This window comes from Hypomesus transpacificus, chromosome 15 (genome assembly GCF_021917145.1).
Source record: "Hypomesus transpacificus isolate Combined female chromosome 15, fHypTra1, whole genome shotgun sequence".
NCBI lineage: Eukaryota > Metazoa > Chordata > Actinopteri > Osmeriformes > Osmeridae > Hypomesus > Hypomesus transpacificus.
Genome location: NC_061074.1, coordinates 6,519,627 through 6,539,016, shown reverse-complemented (window position 1 = coordinate 6,539,016; position 19,390 = coordinate 6,519,627). Strand labels below are relative to the sequence as shown.

General features: G+C 50.2%; 1 protein-coding gene and 1 long non-coding RNA gene across 3 annotated transcripts; one reads left to right on the top strand and one right to left on the bottom strand.

Moving 5' to 3' along the window:
* Positions 1 to 5,791: 5,791 nt before the first annotated feature.
* On the bottom strand, positions 5,792 to 19,180 carry snx19b (sorting nexin 19b). 2 transcript variants are annotated; one of them, XM_047035420.1, is made up of 12 exons: positions 18,908 to 19,180; positions 16,793 to 18,413; positions 16,485 to 16,629; positions 15,991 to 16,091; positions 15,632 to 15,751; positions 15,425 to 15,549; positions 15,241 to 15,334; positions 14,704 to 14,890; positions 13,309 to 13,438; positions 8,389 to 8,573; positions 8,067 to 8,154; positions 5,792 to 7,828 (listed from the first exon to the last, which is right to left on the bottom strand). In XM_047035420.1, the coding sequence occupies exons 2-12, from the start codon at positions 18,380 to 18,382 to the stop codon at positions 7,705 to 7,707; spliced, it is 2,889 nt and encodes a 962-aa protein (XP_046891376.1). In that variant the 5' UTR covers positions 18,383 to 18,413; positions 18,908 to 19,180; the 3' UTR covers positions 5,792 to 7,704. The 2 variants fall into 2 exon arrangements, with proteins under 2 accessions (XP_046891376.1, XP_046891375.1); XM_047035419.1 differs by having other exon boundaries at positions 16,793 to 18,410; positions 18,908 to 19,179.
* LOC124477553 lies at positions 14,869 to 15,375 on the top strand. The gene is made up of 2 exons (XR_006957161.1): positions 14,869 to 14,957; positions 15,221 to 15,375. It is a non-coding gene; the product is annotated as an uncharacterized LOC124477553 (long non-coding RNA).
* Positions 19,181 to 19,390: the final 210 nt, after the last annotated feature.

Sequence of the window (19,390 nt, the reverse complement as noted above, 5' to 3'; positions counted from 1 at the left end):
TGCAGGTGCAGGAGGGGTGGGGTCAGAGTTCCAGACCCACCGCAGGCAATACAGCAGCCATGCAGGAAGTGAGCCAAAACCAACAGTTTCACGCCTGGCTGTGTTTTACTCTCTGCCCCTCCCCACCAGCCCAAAGCACCCCAAAATCCCCTTCTCTTTCTCCTCTCTCTCCCTTTGTCTCTTGCTTATCCACTCCGTCTCTTTCTATTTTTCTCTCTCTCTGCCTCTATCTCATTCTCTCTCTTCGCCTTTGTCTCTGTTGCAGGTTTTACATTTTGTAGATTTAATTAGGTTATCATGATCATCTTCTCCTTTTGTAAATATGTCATCATGATGGTCAGTCAGGCTGCAAATGGTCACATGACCAAGCATGAGGTAACACCAGTCACGTTTTCACAGCCCACTTTCATCATCACATTCACCATCTCACTATTAATAGCTCTGATGGTGTCTGATCTCCTCATGGTACAGTAGGTCTTCTGCCCTTATGTTACGTCATAAAGCTGTTTACAGTGATGGTAGACCCTGAACCATCAGCCCTGAAGCCAACCTGACTCACAACTACACTGACACTACATATATGACACACACACACACATACACACACACACTCTCCAGTCAAACAGAAGAAGAATGTTGGTCCCAGCAGAGGAATCCTACAAGGACCAATGGTATGATCAGATTAATGAGGGCAGAAAAAGCTCTCCCTCTCAGGGTGAAAGACCACAGCTGCTGGAGAACGACGGTGTCTCTAGTCATTTCCACTTGGATACTACAGTTACCTTCAGATGGACTCTCAGAGTAACAGATTTTTCAGCCATGGCTACAGAAACTCCTCTGTCCCAGCCTCTTACTCTCCAGGGAGGACCAACCCCTGGTCTTGACACCCAACACCCCCAGGCCTCCAGTCCCCCACACAGACCCTTACCCAGCCCCCCAGCCCAGACCCCAAACTCCCCACCCCAGCTCCAGACCCCCTCATTCCCACGGACCAGTCTGTGAGTCCCATAGCCCTGCAGCTCCACTCAGTCAGTCCAACAGGTGCAGCTGATTAACTAATCCCTCTGACTTAGCAATGTGGCAAGGGGAAAAACTCCCCTCTCCTCTTCACTCCTCTCCTATCCAGAATCACTGACCCCAGCCTGGTCTTCCCAGACTAGACATCAGAAACTCTTCATGAGGGGAGATCAGTGTGAGGGCTTGGTGAGACCGCCACTGTGGAAGAAATTGCGATTTCCTGTGTGCTTACATTATTCACTAATCAATAGAACTAGTCATTACATACTAGTTAGTATGTTCTCATGTAAGCTTGCTATTAATAAGAGTAGATTGTGTCTATGTGTCAGGATTAATAGATGTTCGGGATCAGGAGAAAGTACTGGTTAAACGTCCTTTGTCATGATTACAAGGAGAGCTCCACCAATGAACTCTAGTCTGAGAGTTGTCATGTGTTGGAGGCTGGGAATCTCTTTCTCTGAGACTGTTGTAACGTCATTACTGTCTGACTGTCACCATCTATGTTTACATTCTTGTGCCCTATAAAGGAAATCGCAATTTCTTCCACACCACACACAGACGAACGGATGGATAGCCTTGTCTCAGGTCTCCTGGTTCACACCAGACCAGCGTGGACACCAGCAGATGTTTGGAGGTCTACAAATGGTTCACACTGCACGCAAATAGCAAGGGGTGGGAGTACAATGCTGCTGAGAACTGGTAGGTTAATGTTCCCACGGAAACCTGTCTCTGAGACTTCTCATTGCCAAATTGGTCAACTATGTTATGTTGTGGGGAAGGTGGGAGAAGGGGAAGGGGGGACTCCAGTACAAAAGTTTAATCATGAATCTTTACTGATATCCTACCAGTAGAAAACATGTATACACTTGTACAACCCATCTGGAACACTACTGACCAGTAGAATCTGTCTGCTGCAACATGTCAGATGGAATGACATTCTGTCTGCCTGAATTCACACAATCACGGTGATTACGTTGATTTCAAATGACACAAATGTGATTTGAAAGTTGCTAAATGTTGAGAGCAGAGATGTGCAGCCGGGCTGAGCAGTGCAGTCACCACAGACGCTCACAGGCTGGAGAGGATGTCTCTGAGACGACAATCCAGAGTGACACGTCGCCTGTTTTACTTAAATCAAATTCTGTTTGGAGATTGTTTCATTGCAAATGTAGCTTCTCTCCCTCCCCTCTCCCCAGTCAGCAAAGTTGAGAGCAGATAGCAGGTGAGGCATCTGCTTTCCAGAACGATATATTGAGTGGTCTGGTGGGGGGGCAGTTCTGGCTCCTATCTCCACACTTTAGATTAGGAACTGGCTCCTCGTCCCATACCCTCCTCTGATTGGATCTGGGTGCCAGCTGAGGCCAGGGCTGAGAGGAGAGGCAGAGATCGTAGTCGACAGCAGCTGTGTTCGATAAAGAAAGACAGAGGGGTTTAGAAATGAGATGGGGGTTTGGAGATGAACAGGGGGTTAGAGGTGTGTGAGTGTGGGGCTGGGGGGGGGGGGGCTAGGGAGGTGGGGGGAGGCATGGGGTGAAATGGGGGTGGAGGGGGTGGTCATTCCTGAGCAGCCCCCCCCTCCCTCCCTGACAGGGTTGTTATGGTGATGCTGATGGCCAGATTGATTCTGCACTCCTGCAGAGATGGCTCAGGTCCACTGAAAGGAGTCAGAAAGAGATAAAGAGGTTTCATCTCTCCCAGAACCATCTCAGGGGACCTTCACCAGGACATACCAGCAGAGAACCATTTAGAAGCCATTTGTCTCTCTCTTTTTCTCTCTTTTTCTATCCTTCAATCTGTCTGTCTGCCTGTCCGCCTTTCTGTCTGTATTTCTCGCTTTCTTTGTCAGGGAAGAGCACTATGCATCTTGAAATCCTTTCCCGTAACTTTTCTCGTACGTCATGTAAGTGTAGGATCTCCTCCTGCTAGAATGGAGTGGTGGGAAAGAGTGTGATGAAGCTCTTAGCAGATGCTACTGATGTTACGTACAAGCTGTGTAGACCAAACTGGAGCGGCTACTGTGGAGATGGTTGACCAACACTTGTGTGTATGTTTGTGTGTATGTGAGAGAGAGAGAGAGAGAGAGAGAGAGAGAGAGAGAGAGAGAGAGAGAGAGAGAGAGAGAGAGAGAGAGAGAGAGAGAGAGAGAGAGAGAGAGAGAGAGAGAGAGAGAGAGAGAGAGAGAGAGAGAGAGAGAGAGAGAGAGAGAGAGAGAGAGAGTCTGTATTTAGTAAAGGTCTAGGCTGTCCCTGAAGCTGATTTACAACACTACATTTCCCACTGGCTGGGGGAGACCAACTTCAACAGAGGGGATTCTGTTGGTCCAGGAACTGAAGAAGTAGAAAACAGCTGCAGGAGACAGGCTGCTCAGCCTGCTTATTGTTTGTCAAATTTGAACCAATATGCAGAGAGAGACAAGTGCAGAGAGAGAGACAGATGCAACAAGAGAGACAAGTGCAGTGAGAGAGAGACAGATGCAACGAGAGAGACAAACAGGTGCAGGCCACCAGCTCAGTGGAGAGGCTCCTCCCCCTGCGCACTGCGACACACGGATGCTCACGCTGTGCTCAGATGGAGGTGGACCAGACTTACAACCTACGACAGAGCTCCAAACAGTGTGTGAACCCTGTGAAGAGGGACAGTAGAACACAAGTAGCAGTTTGGAAACTGTAAGTCATGAAGTCGTGCGATTGGGTGGTGTAATGAGGTAGAGAGCAGTGAAGTGAGGGTTAGTCCCAAAAATGTGAATAACCGTAAACAGATCAGCTGACTGACTGACTGACTGACTGACTGACTGACTGACTGACTGTCTGACTGTCTGACTGAGGTAACAGGTGGATCCCTCCCATCTTGTCCTCCACTGTCCCCTGGTGGCTGAAGGAGGAAACACATGTTTGGCTCTGGAACTTGACCTGTTTGACCACAGCTCCCTCTAGAGGCAAACGTGCTCACCTGCACACAAAAGACCTGGCTGGTGCAGAGATCGTTTTACAGAAGTGTGTGGAGAAAATGTTTCTCATCAGCCTGGTCTAGGGCTCATCTCTGACTCTGCAGTGGAGCTCAACAGAACAGTTGAATCTGTCCTTCAGATTTGGACCACACTTGTCTTTCTTGACATTGTGTGTGGGAGTAAGTGGACTCTGCAGTGACTCTTGATACAGAGCCAAAGGAGCAGACAGTGAGCACCAGAGGGCGCTGTTCAGCAACTACACAGGGACCTACAGCACTGAGGCAGTGTCTGACAGTGGCATAATGTACCAACGGTGTTCAGCACTGAGTCCCATCCACGTGCTTCAGTCAGACAGACTGACGTGTGTGAGACAAGGTGTGAATATCACTCACACTTCAGGCTCCAGGGAGAAGGTCTCTATCAAGATTACAAACCCTCATGCCCGGTTTCTCATTAGTCAGGGAAGGAAGTGGGGAAACAATACAGAAATGTGTGATCCATTACGCAGAGAGACGTAAAAAGAACTCTCTAATACAGCCCCAGTCTCTCCGGTAATCTACCATGAGCTTTACAGTCAAACGTTCATATCGGTCTTAGTCTGCATTTCAGCTCTGCGCGCGAGGGTCTGGATGTTATTATGTAAGATCCCCAAAGAAAACAAAAGTGAGTAAAAACCCAAATGTGCTTGTGAACACAGCCAAGGCTGAAGCGTGTCAGCCCCTGCAGGAGACTGGAGAGGGTTCAGAGCTGTGGAGTTGCATAACCCCAGATGGGAACACATGTTTTCCATGTAAACGAGGCCATCCAGCCCAACAAGAGAATCACACTGATCTAAAAACAAGCCTTTATTTACAGCAGAAAGTGTGAATGGATGGGTGGTGGGGTACCAGGAAGGTGGGATACCAGGGAAGGGTATCATGTGGTGAGGTACCAGGGTGGTGGGGTGCCAGGGTGGTGAAGGACCAGGGAAAGGCACCAGATGGTAGGGTACCAGAGTAGTGAGGGTGCTGTTGTATTAGCTGGAGATCTGATCGAGGAAGCAGGAGCACGTTGAGCAGTTTGGCTAACGTTTCAGCAGAGTACTGTCTTCCTGTCTTCCTCCCCTCCGCTACGCTCATTAGGAGGTTGTTCCCTGCATTCCTCTCGTTCGTTTCCAAGAAGGAAAATCGTACCGTTGGAGACCCAGTCAGGGCTATCCCTCTATCTAGCCTCCTTGATTTATTTGCTTCCTCATCTGCTGTGTGTGTGAGAGTGACATTGAAATGTGTGTATGATTGTGTTTGTGTGTGTGTGTTTGTGAGTGTGAGAGAAAAAGAGTGGTGGATTAGCATGGATAGATGGGGGTGTGTTTATGAGATTGATGGGTATATGTGTGTATGAGAGATAGATGGGTATGTGTGTGTAAGAGAGATAGATGTGTATGTGTGTGTAAGAGAGATAGATAGGCGTTTGTGGGAGACAGATGGGTATGTCTATGTTGTGTTGGTCTGGACCAGCAGATGGTTGGTTCAGAGATGCCTTCTGTTCACCACATGTTACCACGGTTACTGTCTCTGGCCTCTTCAGCTGTGGAGCTGCTGGTCATTCTGTTGCTGTGGTAACAAGGTATCTGAGGTCTGGCTGACTTCATCCATTTAGAGTCTCTCCTTCTCTTTCATCAGACCTCCTAGAGTAGCAGCAGGCTGCTTTTAGTATGGGATGTCTCCAGATTATTGTTGTTGTGTGCTTGTAGAGTAGAATGGGCAGTCCCTGGTGTTCATGGACTTTGTAGTCCTGAGGAAGAACCAGACTGGACAGGAGGCTTCAGTTCCACAAACACATGTAACAGTTCAGATTTTCTTTATTTTTCACAGGTAGGTTCATGAACTTCATTAGTTGTTACGACATTGTAACTAAATTCACAAGTACAGACACATTCATAGATCAGCATCCATGATGTCATGTCATCATGGGGCTAGGAACCAGCGGTAACAGAGTCAACAGGCACCAAGACACAGGGAGCACACAACAGGGTTATCCTGTGTGGAGCTGGACTTGATCAGATCTCCCCTGGCAGTAAAACCTCCTAGATTTCATGAGAACTCAAAGATCAGCTCATGTTTCCATGGATTGCTTTAATGGTAGTGACACGTCTGTCAGACTCCATTGAGAGCTCATCATCACATCCACACCCAGCAGCTTGGCCCTGCTGGACTATGGAGCACGTCTGAACGGAGCCCCAGTCAGTGAGGCCCACTGCAGACACATGGACAGCCACAAGCACTTCTAGTACCACTGGTTACTATGGCATCCGTGTAAACATTGGGTACATCACATGTAGAACCTAACAGAAGCCGTGACAGCAGGCATGAGCAGGCCTCAGTGTTTCTGTAACTGGAGCAGTACTGGCTGTGAGAATGACACCTTTCAGGGAGTCAGAGTTCAGATGTGTAAACAGTGGGCGTGGCATTGAGGAGGGGTGGTAAGACACATACAGAGGAGGTGATGTTGATGTGAAAGTATGAAACAAATATTGGACATGTGTCCACAAGGAATGTAACTTCAACTGTTGCACAAACTTCTTTGTACCATAACGTGCATGCTATCCTTAGACAAAGCTGGCAAACTGACAGTCTCTGCTTGTCTGGCTGGTGTTCCTGATGAAGACAGGCAGACAGCCATGCAGACACAAAGACAGATGTCATGTTTCAAGGCAGACCTCAGTTAAGACTTTCTATTGAAAGGAATGTTACTGGCATTTTTAAATACATAGGAATCAATCAATATTTACAATGAATCAAATAAATTATGTAAATAAATACGATATCACAATAAATCCCAAACACATTAAAATGGATGATTGGGGTGTAAAGTTGAATGCAGGTGTCAGGACATACTAGTGCCTCTCTTATATGACCCTACGCTAACACCATAACAGCGTCCTGATACTGTCTGGCATATTTATTTCAATGTATCTATGATTGATGGTTCCTGTCTGACACAGTGGAACCAATGGGCCGCTTCCAATAAAGACAACCTTGACCACTTTAGGCAGACCTAAACAAACATTAAAGTGATGAAGAATTTTAAAGAATTAGTTGTCTCCGGTCTGTGCAACACAGCTGCCTGAAGAACATTCTGGAAGTTTTATAAACCTTCTAGAATGTCTCCCATGACAACAAGCTGCTGTGAGCCATAGACCTAAGGCCCTGGGAGGAAGATAAGAGTGTCTGGTCCTAAAACAACATAAATATCTGGTTCTACTAAACTGCCTTCCTGCAGGGCCTCTACATGGACATGAGGCTGGCCCGTGGTGTGTTTGAGCAGCTGTAAAGTGTCAGGTACTTTAAGACAATCTGTGTGATTAAGACCATAAGGGGAATGGGCAGAAACATCTATGTGACTGACTATCATAGGACACAGACTAGGAGACGAGAGAGGATACATGAAAAGTAGGAGGCAGGGTGTAGGAGGCAGGGTGTAGGAGGCAGGGTGTAGGAGGCAGGGTGTAGGAGGCAGGGTTAGGAGGCAGGGTGTAGGAAGCAGGGTGTAGGAGGCAGGGCGTAGGAAGCAGGGCGTAAAAAGGCAGGGTGTAGGAGGCAGGGACTCAACATGGATCACTAATTCACAGTACAACATGCGTTCAGTCAAAAAGAAATCCTTCAAAAATACATCAGTGTGTCTGTGCCTGTGTGTGTGTGTGTGTGTGTGTGTGTGTGTCCGTGTGAGTGTCCAGTTATGTGTGTGTGTGTGTGTGTGTCTCAGGGCGGCAGCTTCTCATGGTTTTTGGACAGACTGTGCAGCAAAGTCTTCTGGAAGTCCTCTTCAGAAGACTCAGGAACCAGGACCTCCAGCAGGATGTCCCTCAAACTGTAAACCAGGTGTCTGACAGGAAGTGGACAGGAATAGAGGAAGTCAGCACCTTCATTAAGCTGGATCAAGAGCGCAGAGAAATGATGTCATGAAAGAGAGCCAGACAGCTGGAGCCTGCAGTCCACCCTGTCCTCCACTTTGTTTTGCGTGCATGTGTTGACATACATTTGTTTGTTTATTTGTGCTTGGTGTGTGTGTGTGTCCATGCTTGTTTGTGTGTAATTGGGCTTGCATGTGTGTGTGTGATCACCTGTTTATATTGGGATCCTGCAAAGACTCTAAAACAGAATTCCAGCTGCGTTTAAACTTGTCTTCTCCCAGGATGTCTGACACCAGGCCTGAAAACACACAACACATTTAGACTCGGGCCAGGGGGGCTGAGGGGGGACGGGAGGGGTGCTGAGGGGGGGACACAGAGGTGGCCACAGCCATTCCAGTCATCCAAGGTCAACTACAGTCTAGCAGACCTAATATATAGGATGAGGGAGTAAATATAGAGACAGTGTGTGTGTGTGTGTGTGTGTGTGTGTGTGTATGTGTGTGTGTGTGTGTGTGCATGGTACAGTACCTACCAGGTATGAGGCTCATGAGGCAGCTGTGTGCCTCCTCCTTGCTCTCCACCTTCTGCTGGGGGGTGCGTTGAGGGCGGGGCTGTGCGGGCAGTGACCCCCCAGGCCAGATGGCCTCCTGCAGCCCCCTCAGGTATGCCACCCAGTACTGGGTACACAACAGGTTAGCCACCCCCACATCCAGCCACCTGCCAATCACACAACGTACAGCACAGCAGGAAGTCAGATGATAGTCTCTATGGTGAGAGGACGCCTAGAGCCAACGGTACAAAAACACTCTGGGGAACATGAAGACAAACGTGCAAACCTGCTACTGTAGGCTCACACACATGCACACTCACATGCGCACACACGCTCAGACAGAGCAGACACACGCAAACACTTTACCTGACATGACCGTTTTCAAAGCTGAAGACTGATTCGCTGGCAGGCACACAAGCAAAATCTCAGCCTTCCTTGAACCAATTAGGGTGGACGAATGGCATGTGAGGCTGCATGAGAACTAGCAGCCTGGGTTTCAGACTGGAAGGCATTAAGAGCAACCAGACGACCCCGCAGAGACGCTGTCCACCCCAGACACATGGAGGACCCAGCTTAGGAGAGGGTTTGGCTGGCTCTTGAACTGTATTTGTGTCATTTGTCATTTTACGGGTCTGTGGTACCTGGACACGACGGATCATATGCATCTTTCATGTGGTTCTAGAACCTAAAGCAGTGCTTTGGAGACAGCTCTAGTGTTGCCTGTTGTAGAAAGCCTTGCTAGAGCCCTGCTAGAGAGCTCTAACCCTGCTAGAACTAGAACAGCTTTAGGCCAGCCTGTTGTAGACAGTTGTAGCAGCAGGCCTTTGAGGTCACACTTCCCATAATAAAGCCACAGCAGTAAGACCCATTATAATCACCTCAAGCCAGTATAAAGTGGAGATGTATTACATACCTGGCGCAGTCATCAGAGGGGCTCATTATTGGCTATTTCCTGCTTATGCATAAACATGACTTAGCCGGCTCACCATGGACTCTTGACAGATGCTTGTTCTAACTGAACACTGCCATATTTTGTCAAAAGCACATCAACAGGCTCCAAATTTAAACTAGAATGACCTTGGCTTGGTTCTCCGGACTGCAGTCCTGGTCTGAGGGACATGATCCTCTGGAGGTACCAATGAAGCTGCTAGCATAGCTCTGCTCTCATGTCCTCCGGGTCATCTGTTAACAGAAGCGACCTCACCTCTCTGCCTTCTTGTAGAGCCCTGGGCTGGATGCAAACAGAAGCGACCTCACCTCCCTGTCTGCCAGCCAGGAACTCCAGTGTTTATCACCCATCAGGTTTAAGTTACCCTGTGGGATAGTGTTGCTGCTCACACACTGGTCAGGAAGCTAACTATATCTTCCTTGAGCCTCCTGGGAGGAGGTTGCCGTGACCACAGCTTCTCCAGGAGGGCTTTCATGTCCTCCCTGAGGGGCCGGGGCGCTACGCTACGCTAAGCTAATTGTGGAAGTCTCAATGTCCTGCTTTCCCGAGGGACCCCTGGTGTTACGCTAGGCTAAACTAGGCTACAAAGAGCTAGGATTACTGTGTCTAATTCTGGTTGAGTGAATGTCTCTTAGGCTAGAAAGGGCACTTGGGGGGTAGAGAGGTGTTTGGGATACAAGAATATGTTTCATAAAGTTACCTAACCTTGACCTGCAGTCTGAATTTGGAAAGGAGAGCAGAGGAGGTTAAGAGGAGAGGAGGAGCAGTCTCCCCCTCTGAAGGATCTCCATTGTAGGTCTAATAATTCAGACTGTAAAACCTCCTTTTAACATCCAGGGTCGAGCAGCCCTCACATCATTCACTCAATGATGAACTGCTTTGAAGAAAAAAAAAACTGTTGTTCGAGTTTTGCTCTGGGACATGTTGGGAGCTACGTTTGTCAGAGCAATCCAATGTTGAAAACAGCTGGTCCTGTTTCTGACTTAAACTAGAATAAAGAACAGCCACTCCTCTTGAGGTGGAAGACCACGTTGAGGTGTTGTAAACTGTCCACCTGCTGCCTACTGGCCGCCTCAGAGTTGAGGCTGGGGGCTGGAGGCCCAGGGGGCTGGAGGCCCAGGGGGCCGGGCGTGAGGGATTTCCCCCTCCCAGCTCTCCTCTCAGCAGTGAGGCTAGATGGAGACAACCCATGCTAGCCCTGGCAGGCGGCCTGCAGAAGACCACAGAATGAATGACCACAGAATGAATGACCCGTTTGACGTTGGCTAAACAGCTCACCACATGGAGCTGCTCAGCAGATGACAGCAGGCCTGAGCACAAACTGCAGTACACTCTGTTCTCAGTCTCCACTTCCCCACCCAGCCCCTCTCTCCCAGCCCCTCTCTCCCAGCCCCTCTCTCCCAGCCCCTCTCTCCCAGCCCCTCTCTCCCAGCCTCTCTCTCCCAGCCTCTCTCTCCCAGCCCCTCTCTCCCAGCCCCTCTCTCCCAGCCCCTCTATCCCAGGCCCTCTCTCCCAGCCCCTCTCTCCCAGCCCCTCTCTCCCAGCCCCTCTCTCCCAGCCCCTCTATCCCAGCCCCTCTCTCCCAGCCTCTCTATCCCAGCCCCTCTCTCCCAGCCCCTCTCTCCCAGCCCCTCTCTCCCAGCCCCTCTATCCCAGCCCCTCTCTCCCAGCCTCTCTATCCCAGCCCCTCTCTCCCAGCCCCTCTCTCCCAGCCCCTCTCTCCCAGCCCCTCTCTCCCAGCCTCTCTATCCCAGCCCCTCTCTCCCAGCCCCTCTCTCTCAGCCCCTCTATCCCAGCCCCTCTCTCCCAGCCTCTCTATCCCAGCCCCTCTCTCCCAGCCCCTCTCTCCCAGCCCCTCTCTCCCAGCCCCTCTATCCCAGCCCCTCTCTCCCAGCCTCTCTATCCCAGCCCCTCTCTCCCAGCCCCTCTCTCCCAGCCCCTTTCTCCCAGCACTTTCATTGTTTATGAAAATTAATATTCCAGTTGGGAATATTGGAGTAGAAAGCAGCATGTTATGGCAGACAGGTGTCGTGAGGCAGAGGGACAGAAAGAGGGAAGGAGGGGTGTGGAAGGAGAGGGGAGGTGAGCTGTGAGAGGTCCCTGTGTTGTCCCTGTGCTGCCAGCTCCACCACTACAAGTGGACCTTTCACTGTGCTGAGAAAGAAGCATGTGCGTGTGTGTGATATTACAGGTGCACCAACAGGGCTGGAGTGAGCAGTGATGTGTGTCCATGTCAGAATATTACGTACTGTTTATTCTGCTCTTAAAGAGGAGGGCTGGGGATATGTGTGACTAGTGTTACAGTGTGTTACAGTGTACAGTAGTTCTGGTGTTACAGTAGTTCTGGGCTGGACCAAATAACCACCCAATAATGACCTGAAGTTGAAGTTGTAACTTTGTCGACTTTTCTCAGATCCACTCACACAGATAGTTACTGCCTGAACAACAAGCCTCCCAGACAGCCCTATATCTCCCCTTCAAGACCCTCATTTGAAACTGTCCCCCTTTCCACTTTATATAACCAGACATCCCTCAAACTGCACCCCGTTTATGACTAGAACCTGCTGTTCTTCCAGACAAACATATCCCCCACACACACACACACACACACATTTATTGGCATGGATACTGTTTCCAGGGTCTGCACCTCCTCTCCGTACACTAACTGGTTATGTCATCTGTAATAGAGTAAGCACAGGCCTCCTGGCTGTGGGCCTCCCTGGACAGACAGACAGACCCCCCCCCCCACACACACACACACACACGCATGCACACACACACACACACACCTTGGAAGCTCTCCACTCTGACTGCACTGAGCTGACAGACAGACTCCTCTGACAACCTTCAGACAGCACCAGACTGTCAAGTACGCAACAGCAAGTCAGATCATGTAGCCGAAGGAAGGCCACTGCATGTGTCACACTATGTGCTGGCTTTGTGTGTGGCCAACCACAGGGTCTTTCTCAGTCCAGGACTGGGCTGTGTGTGTGTGTGTGTCCCACTCCATTCTGTATTACTGTATGATGGCTGCACACAAGGTCTCCAAGAAGGCTAGAAGGCCTCACACAGTCCTCAATAGCACAGGCTCCATCAACCAGAAGATTCAGGCCTAGTGTGGACATGATAGGCTTCCTCAAGTGGAAAACAGCTGAACATGAGGTTAGGGCTCACCACCAGAGGAACACCGGGGTCAGGACAGTTGGACCATAGGAATTCCAAAACGTCTGTATTTTTCAGAAATAACTGAAGTCTTACAATGAAATAAGCAGCCAGGTTCCATAAAACACTCCCGTCTGGAAAGAGAAGCGCTTCACGCCTCACACATACAAACGTTGTGTTGGGCCCTGCCACTGACCCGGCTGACATTCCTGAGCGCTACACAGCAACATGGATGAGCAGCACAGTCCTCCCCAGGCCGGGTCAGTGCCGACTCTCACAGCAGCACGGTCACCACAGACATGGAGACTGATGGGGTCTGTGTGTCCATGCCTGGACTACCCCCCCCGCCCCCCCGCAGAGTCTCAGCGTGCTGGGTCTGGTGCTGGTGCTGGGTCTGGTGCTGGGTCTGGGTCTGGTGCTGGGTCTGGGTCTGGTGCTGGGTCTGGTGCTGGGTCTGGGTCTGGTGCTGGGTCTGGTGCTGGTGCTGGGTCTGGTGCTGGGTCTGGTGCTGGGTCTGGGTCTGGTGCTGGGTCTGGGTCTGGTGCTGGGTCTGGTGCTGGTGCTGGGTCTGGTGCTGGGTCTGGTGCTGGTGCTGGTGCTGGGTCTGGTGCTGGGTCTGGTGCTGGTGCTGGTGCTGGTGCTGGGTCTGGGTCTGGGTCTGGTGCTGGGTCTGGTGCTGGGTCTGGTGCTGGGTCTGGTGCTGGGTCTGGGTCTGGTGCTGGTGCTGGTGCTGGTGCTGGTGCTGGGTCTGGGTCTGGTGCTGGGTCTGGGTCTGTTGTGGAGGGGCTCACCTGTTGATGAGGGTTCCAAACAGCAGCCGGAGGGTCTTCTGGAAGTTCTCACTACACAGCCAGCTCCACTGGTCCCTGATCAGCACACACACAATGTTCAGCGCCGTATCTGCCAGGGCCGTCTCAGATGCTGTGGACACACACACACACAGTTAGAGGGCAAGCAGTAAGTGTCAGGTAGCCCCATGCTCCAGTATGGCAGCAGGACTAGATCATAGCAGTCTCACTCCTCAGGTTCCTGTGTTGGCACTGATACCCCCTTTCCACCAAAGCAAACCTAGTTCTGGGCTGTTGTTAGCGCCGGTTGGTTCAGCTCGCAAACTTTCTAAGAACCAGGTTGTTTTTCCACAGACTAGAGAGCCACGTCATTACATCACTGTACAAGTCAGTAGAAGTCTCTGCTTTCCCCAGTTCATTTCTTTATAAGTGCTGCTCCTGACTTTAAAATTTTGCATCAAAACACGAATTGTCCAAAGTATTTGTGCTGCTTGATACGATTGCAATTACATTCAAGATGAATGGTTCAGAATGTGATTTAGCACGAATATAGCATGTGATATAATGCTGCCATCTAGTGGCGATGGTGTAACATTACAGGTCAATGTAGTGCAACTTCTGTTGCCTGTGAGATCACTGAACGGGGACGGCACGCTACAGTGTCTGGTTAGTGAGAGGGAGACACCTGGCACTGACTGTCTGGACCAATTAAAGAGAGCAAGACACTTAACCTTGACTGTCTGCCCAATGGGAAAGAGCAAGACACCTAACCCTGACTCTCTTGGCCTCAGTATGAACTATTCTCTTACAGTTAGATGTTCCCCAGACATTAAACAAGCCACCTGGATTCAATCACAACCTGAAAAACAACATTTTACTGTTGGAAGAGAGGTAGACAAGTCCCACATCAAGTAATGAGGTCGGCCTGTCATGGAACAGCCCTGTGTGGAGGGAGGGAGGGAGGGAGGGAGGGAGGGAGGGAGGGAGGGAGGGAGGGAGGGAGGGAGGGAGGGAGGGAGGGAGGGAGGGAGGGAGGGAGGGAGGGAGGGAGGGAGGGAGGGAAGGAGAACTTGGTGAGTCTGATCTACTTGCTCATCTGTTCCTTCCTCATTCCCCACACACAAACTGACAATCCACCAGATGACATCTGACGAATCAGCCCATGACAGATGGGACAATTTCCCAATAACCAGAATCAGTTTGTAAACCTTAACAACTAGTTTTTCCGAAGTGAAACTATCTGAAGTATTTAGAAATCCCCCACATAACCTCTGTAACACTGTCTGCCAGACAGCATCAACCAGCCAGACAGCATCAACCAGCCAGACAGCATCAACCAGCCAGACAGCATCAACCAGCCAGACAGCATCAACCATCCGGTCCCAGGTGCGGGTGTACCTGTGTCCTGTTCAGTGGCTCCTTTTAAGCTGTTCTGCTGGCAGCCACAGCACTCTGCCTTTCCTCTGACAGGGGGCCCGTCCTGCTGGCCCTCCAGCCCCAGCTCAGCCCCCCCCAGCCGGCCCGCCAGCCTCTCCTGCTCCCTCAGGAAGGCCTCCAGGTGGTCCAGGGACTGACGGCCACACACCTGGGCACAGGGAGACGGCAGTGAGGGGAAGGCATGCCTGCATAACCAGCGTGAGGCCTATCTGCTGGTGATTATAACGTGATTACTTAACTGTAGACCGACAGAACTGATGGAAAAGATATAGAGGGTGGTAACACTAAGTGGTGGTGGAGTAGATCGAGGGTAGGGATACTCTAACCCAGTACTGGGAATGTAGTGTGGTGTGGTGTACGGTGTTGTTATATAGAGCTTCTCTCCGCTGGAACAGCCTTTGTGGTTCAATCAGGGAGACTGATGCTGTCTTGGTGTTTATGCTATGTATAACATGTCAATAACATGTGATTTATTTAGTGTGCACCAGTGGTACTCACCGGACGGGTGCCAGCAACACCATAGACCACCTGGGACCTGATATCAGAGCCATTCAGGACAGGAGCCATCTTACTGGAAAACTTCAGGCGTGATCTGGACCACACACACACACACACACCACCATCATGATTATCATTAGACCAACTGTGTGCTGATGTTCTCCAGGTGTGTGGTCCTGCATACCGGCTCTTCTTGTCAGACGTGCTCCTCCCTCCCTCCGTCTCTCCGTCCGTGTCCTCAGTCGGGCTCTGCAGCTCTGAACGGGGGAACGCCGTCTTCAGCGTGTCCACGATGACATTCACCACCATCTACACACACACAGTTCATCTGCACGGTCTGATAACATCATCCAGTCAAAGACCTCACACTGGCCCAGGGTCAGAACGGTACCTTGTCTATGCGTGACACGATGAAAGGCTTCTTGACGAAGGCAATCCTGGCGTCTGTGTTGAGAGCTAGGAACTCCTGCATCTCCTCGCTGTTGGCGGTCTCAGGGATGCTACACAGTTGCTGCGACACAGCACACGGAAGTGGAGGACCACTTTTAGTGAGGGTGGTCGAATGGTGTGAAAGAAACTAGTAGTAGTAATAATACTGTCTCAAACACCACCTGAGTGCTCACCACACCAACAAGAACTCTTGTTAGATTGTGGACAGAACTTTCAAGATAATGTTCTCTCTCTGTCTCTGTGTGAAAGGTGAGAGAGCAAATGCAAGGTAGTGAAGATGTGCTGATCCCCAGGTCCCACCTTCAGGAAGGTCTCCAGAAGGCCTTTTCTGGCCTCCACTCGGTCACTGTCCATGTTCCCAAAAGGCAGGTCTGGAAAGACTTTCTTTGGCCCCTTGACACCTAAACAAGAGAGTACAGACTGGTCACATGAATGCATATCTCCACCAGAGAATACAGACATGTCAGGTATTAGGGGTGGAAATCTTTTGGTACCTCACAATTTGATTCAAATCGATTCCCGGGGTAAATTCAATTCCTGGGGTTTCGATTCAATATATGCTTACATTTGATTCAAGTATGCTGTTTAGTGTTACTTGTTTATATTTGACTGTGATAGGAAGCTAAGTGTTTTTGTCATAGAAAAATAAAACGTACAAGAGTAAAAAAACATATATAAAAAAAAGGGAATCTATCTGAATTGCTAGAAGACTGAATCACGATTCAAATGTCAATCTCTTTTTTCTCCCCACCACCCTAGCACACATCCTCATATCTCCACAGAGAGACTCTTACTCTTGAGGATCTTGCGTAGTTCTTGTTTCTCTTCCAGGCGGGTCTGCAGGTTGAGGAACTCGCTGTAGCGTCTGTTGACAGTGTGGTAAGCCACTGACTGGTCAGAGTCTGCAGCAGGGGGCTCACAGCCCATCGACGTCTCATACTGCAACACACACACGTATTAGACACTCACAGTGGCATATTACACATACATTATCTACACAAACACTGTATACACTTGCATTAAAACATACACAGATTATACATATAAACACATTGCACACAGCTGATGTGTCGTACAGCATGTAAGTGTATAGGAAGGAGACCTTGACAGTGTACAGGGTGTAGGGATGGGAGCTGGTGCCGCGGTGCTCCATGGCGGTGATGGTGCCAGTGATACGGAGGTTCTGGATGATGATGGGTCCATCAGGACTGCTGAGGGGCTGGAAGCTGAACGAGGCCTGGGGGGAGGGCAGGGTCCCCCCCACAGTCACACCCTCAGGCACCCCCAGCAGCAGCTCTCTGTCCGACGTGCCGACACTCTCCCTGTCTCTGTCCAGCTCCTGTAGGCTGCTCAGGCTGGAGGAGGAAGCGGGATCAGAGGACCCCAGATGAGGTCTGTAGCTTTCAGGATGCTCCAGGTGAACCCTGGGGCAGGACAGGTTCTCTGATAGGCCGGGGTAAGACTGGAGGTCGTCCTCCAGGTCCACCACACTGCTGACGTCAGTTGGCGTGGCACAATCCCGGAACCGGTCAGCCAGCGCCTCATCTGGACCAATCATGAGCAGGGACTCCATGGAGCTCCTCTTGTCTGTGAGGGGAGAGTCCAGGTCAGAGTCGTTCTCCTGGTAAAAGGGGTTGGACTTCCCGGGCCGCCGATACTGCCTCAGGTACGGTTGAGGCTCCTCCTCCTCCAGGATCTGAGGGCAGTACAGCTCTTCTGAATCGATGATGTCATAGGCAGCTAGTTCTGGGGTGTCTGCTTCCATGTCATTGGGTGTGACCGGCTGGATACAGAAGGTTAAAGGGCAAGGAGGGGTGGCCACCTCCTGCTGAGGCTCCTCATGCTGGATCGGCGGCTCCTGGAGAGGGGGCATGGTCTCAGGCGGGGGCGGAGCTGGTTTAGCTGAATTGGTAAAAATGCCCACAATGAGCATGTTGAGCCAGTCTGGGTCGGACAGTTTGGAGATGAGGGGCAATAAGACGTTGCAGGTGATGAGTTCGCCAACCACAAACCTTCCTGTGCGGGTCTCCAGGTGTGGCGCGGGCACTAGCACCTGAAGAAGCAGATCCACCATGGCCCGTGCCTGGTTCACCTCTGTGGCTGAGCTCTTCAGGGCAGGGTGGGGGGAGCTGACTCTGGAGTACACCCTCCATAGACACTCTGCCTCGTCATCGCCCTGCTCCTCCAGCACCTCCAGGGACCTGAAGTAGCTTTGCAAGTGGCAGCCGTACAGGTCCAGCACCCTCTGGGTCAGCTCTCTCCGGTCCACCAGCCCGGCCCGCCTCTTCAGCTCCAGGGCCATAGAGTACATAGCGTTGTGAACCTCCACCTCAAACTCACACTCCGACGACACCGTGCTGTACCAAGACCACACAAAGTCCCGTACGATCTTCCTGATGGTGTTCTGGATCTCCAGGTCTAGTTTTTGTTCATCTTCGGCTGTTTGGGGGGTCTCCTCCAAGCTGACGAACCTCTCCACGTGGAGCAGGTTGTCTGAGTTCAGCACAAACTGAGAGCACAGCCAGCCCCCCAGCACCACCAGCAGACTGGTGAACACACACAGGAGCCATATGTCGACCAGTAGGTGGAACAACACTAGCCAGGCCAGCAAAACACCCAGTCCTAGCAGATTCATCTGGCTCAGCATACCAGATATGCTGCCCTGTCCCTGGGCTGCCTCAGGCTGGGACATGTAGGGGCTTCATGGACCACAGCTGTGCCTGCTAGGACAGAGAACAGAGTAAACCTATCAGCCAGCATTAAGCCTGGCGGTGTACTGGTTTAGACAAGTTTTAGCATATATAAATAAAGGGGACTTTTTTTAAAGACGGAAAGGGATGTTGTAACTTCGGAAAAAAAGGTGTCGTTACCTTAGCTATCGAAGCAGTGCAGTTAACTAGATAACTAGCTAGCACAGTGTAACGTTTGCTGGCTAGGGTGTAGAAGGGGCTTGATAGGTAAATGAACCGAGTTGTTAGCTAACTAGAAGGCGACAAAAGAAAAGTGTAACGTGTTCAACTTTTAGCCACTGAATTGGCTGGTTTAGCTAGATGGCTTTCTTCACAGGTTAGCTTGCAAGCTTAGCTATATACCGTTAGCTATTTAGCACAAGCTATTATTGGATAACCAGCTGCAAAGATTTCCAAAACACATGATCTTGCATATAACACGTAACTTTATGTTGCAACTTCAACTAGCTGTCTTTTTTCCCACTTACGTCAAAAATTCAGTCATTACAACTCTTTCGAGATTCCTAGGAGCATCATCATCGTGACAGCTTTTGACAGCAACTTCTGTTTGTTTACTTCCTGTATCGTGACGTATTCTAACAGCCGCGGCAGTGGGGGTAAAAAAAATCAATAGCCCATAAGGTTCAGAAATTAATTTTGCTACATATCCAAGCTATTGGCAACCAAACCATCACAATACCCACTTTACAATCTATTGAACATATGTTGGGCAAAAAGAATATGGAATTTTATGGAAGCAGGGGTGATGCAGCTCAATCCTACTGCGGTCCGCACACTACCCTTTCAATCACACCCACTCACATGGTGGTTCATATAAGGTTGTTTCAGATCATGTTTCTTCACGTTTTATCTGCTCCCCATCGGTATGCGTAAAATGCTTTTTACGAAGACAAAACGAATGGATGAAAATGGAACTACAAACACTAATGTTGATGCTATTCTAAGGCATA

Coding starts and splice junctions, on each gene's coding strand:
- snx19b (XM_047035420.1), bottom strand. CDS start 18,382: ATGTCCCAGCCTGAGGCAGCCCAGGGACAGGGCAGCATATCTGGTATG. Junction 8,155..8,388: donor CCTCATGAGCCTCATACCTG/GTAGGTACTGTA, acceptor GTGTGTTTTCAG/GCCTGGTGTCAGACATCCTG. Junction 7,829..8,066: donor CAGGATCCCAATATAAACAG/GTGATCACACAC, acceptor ACTTCCTGTCAG/ACACCTGGTTTACAGTTTGA.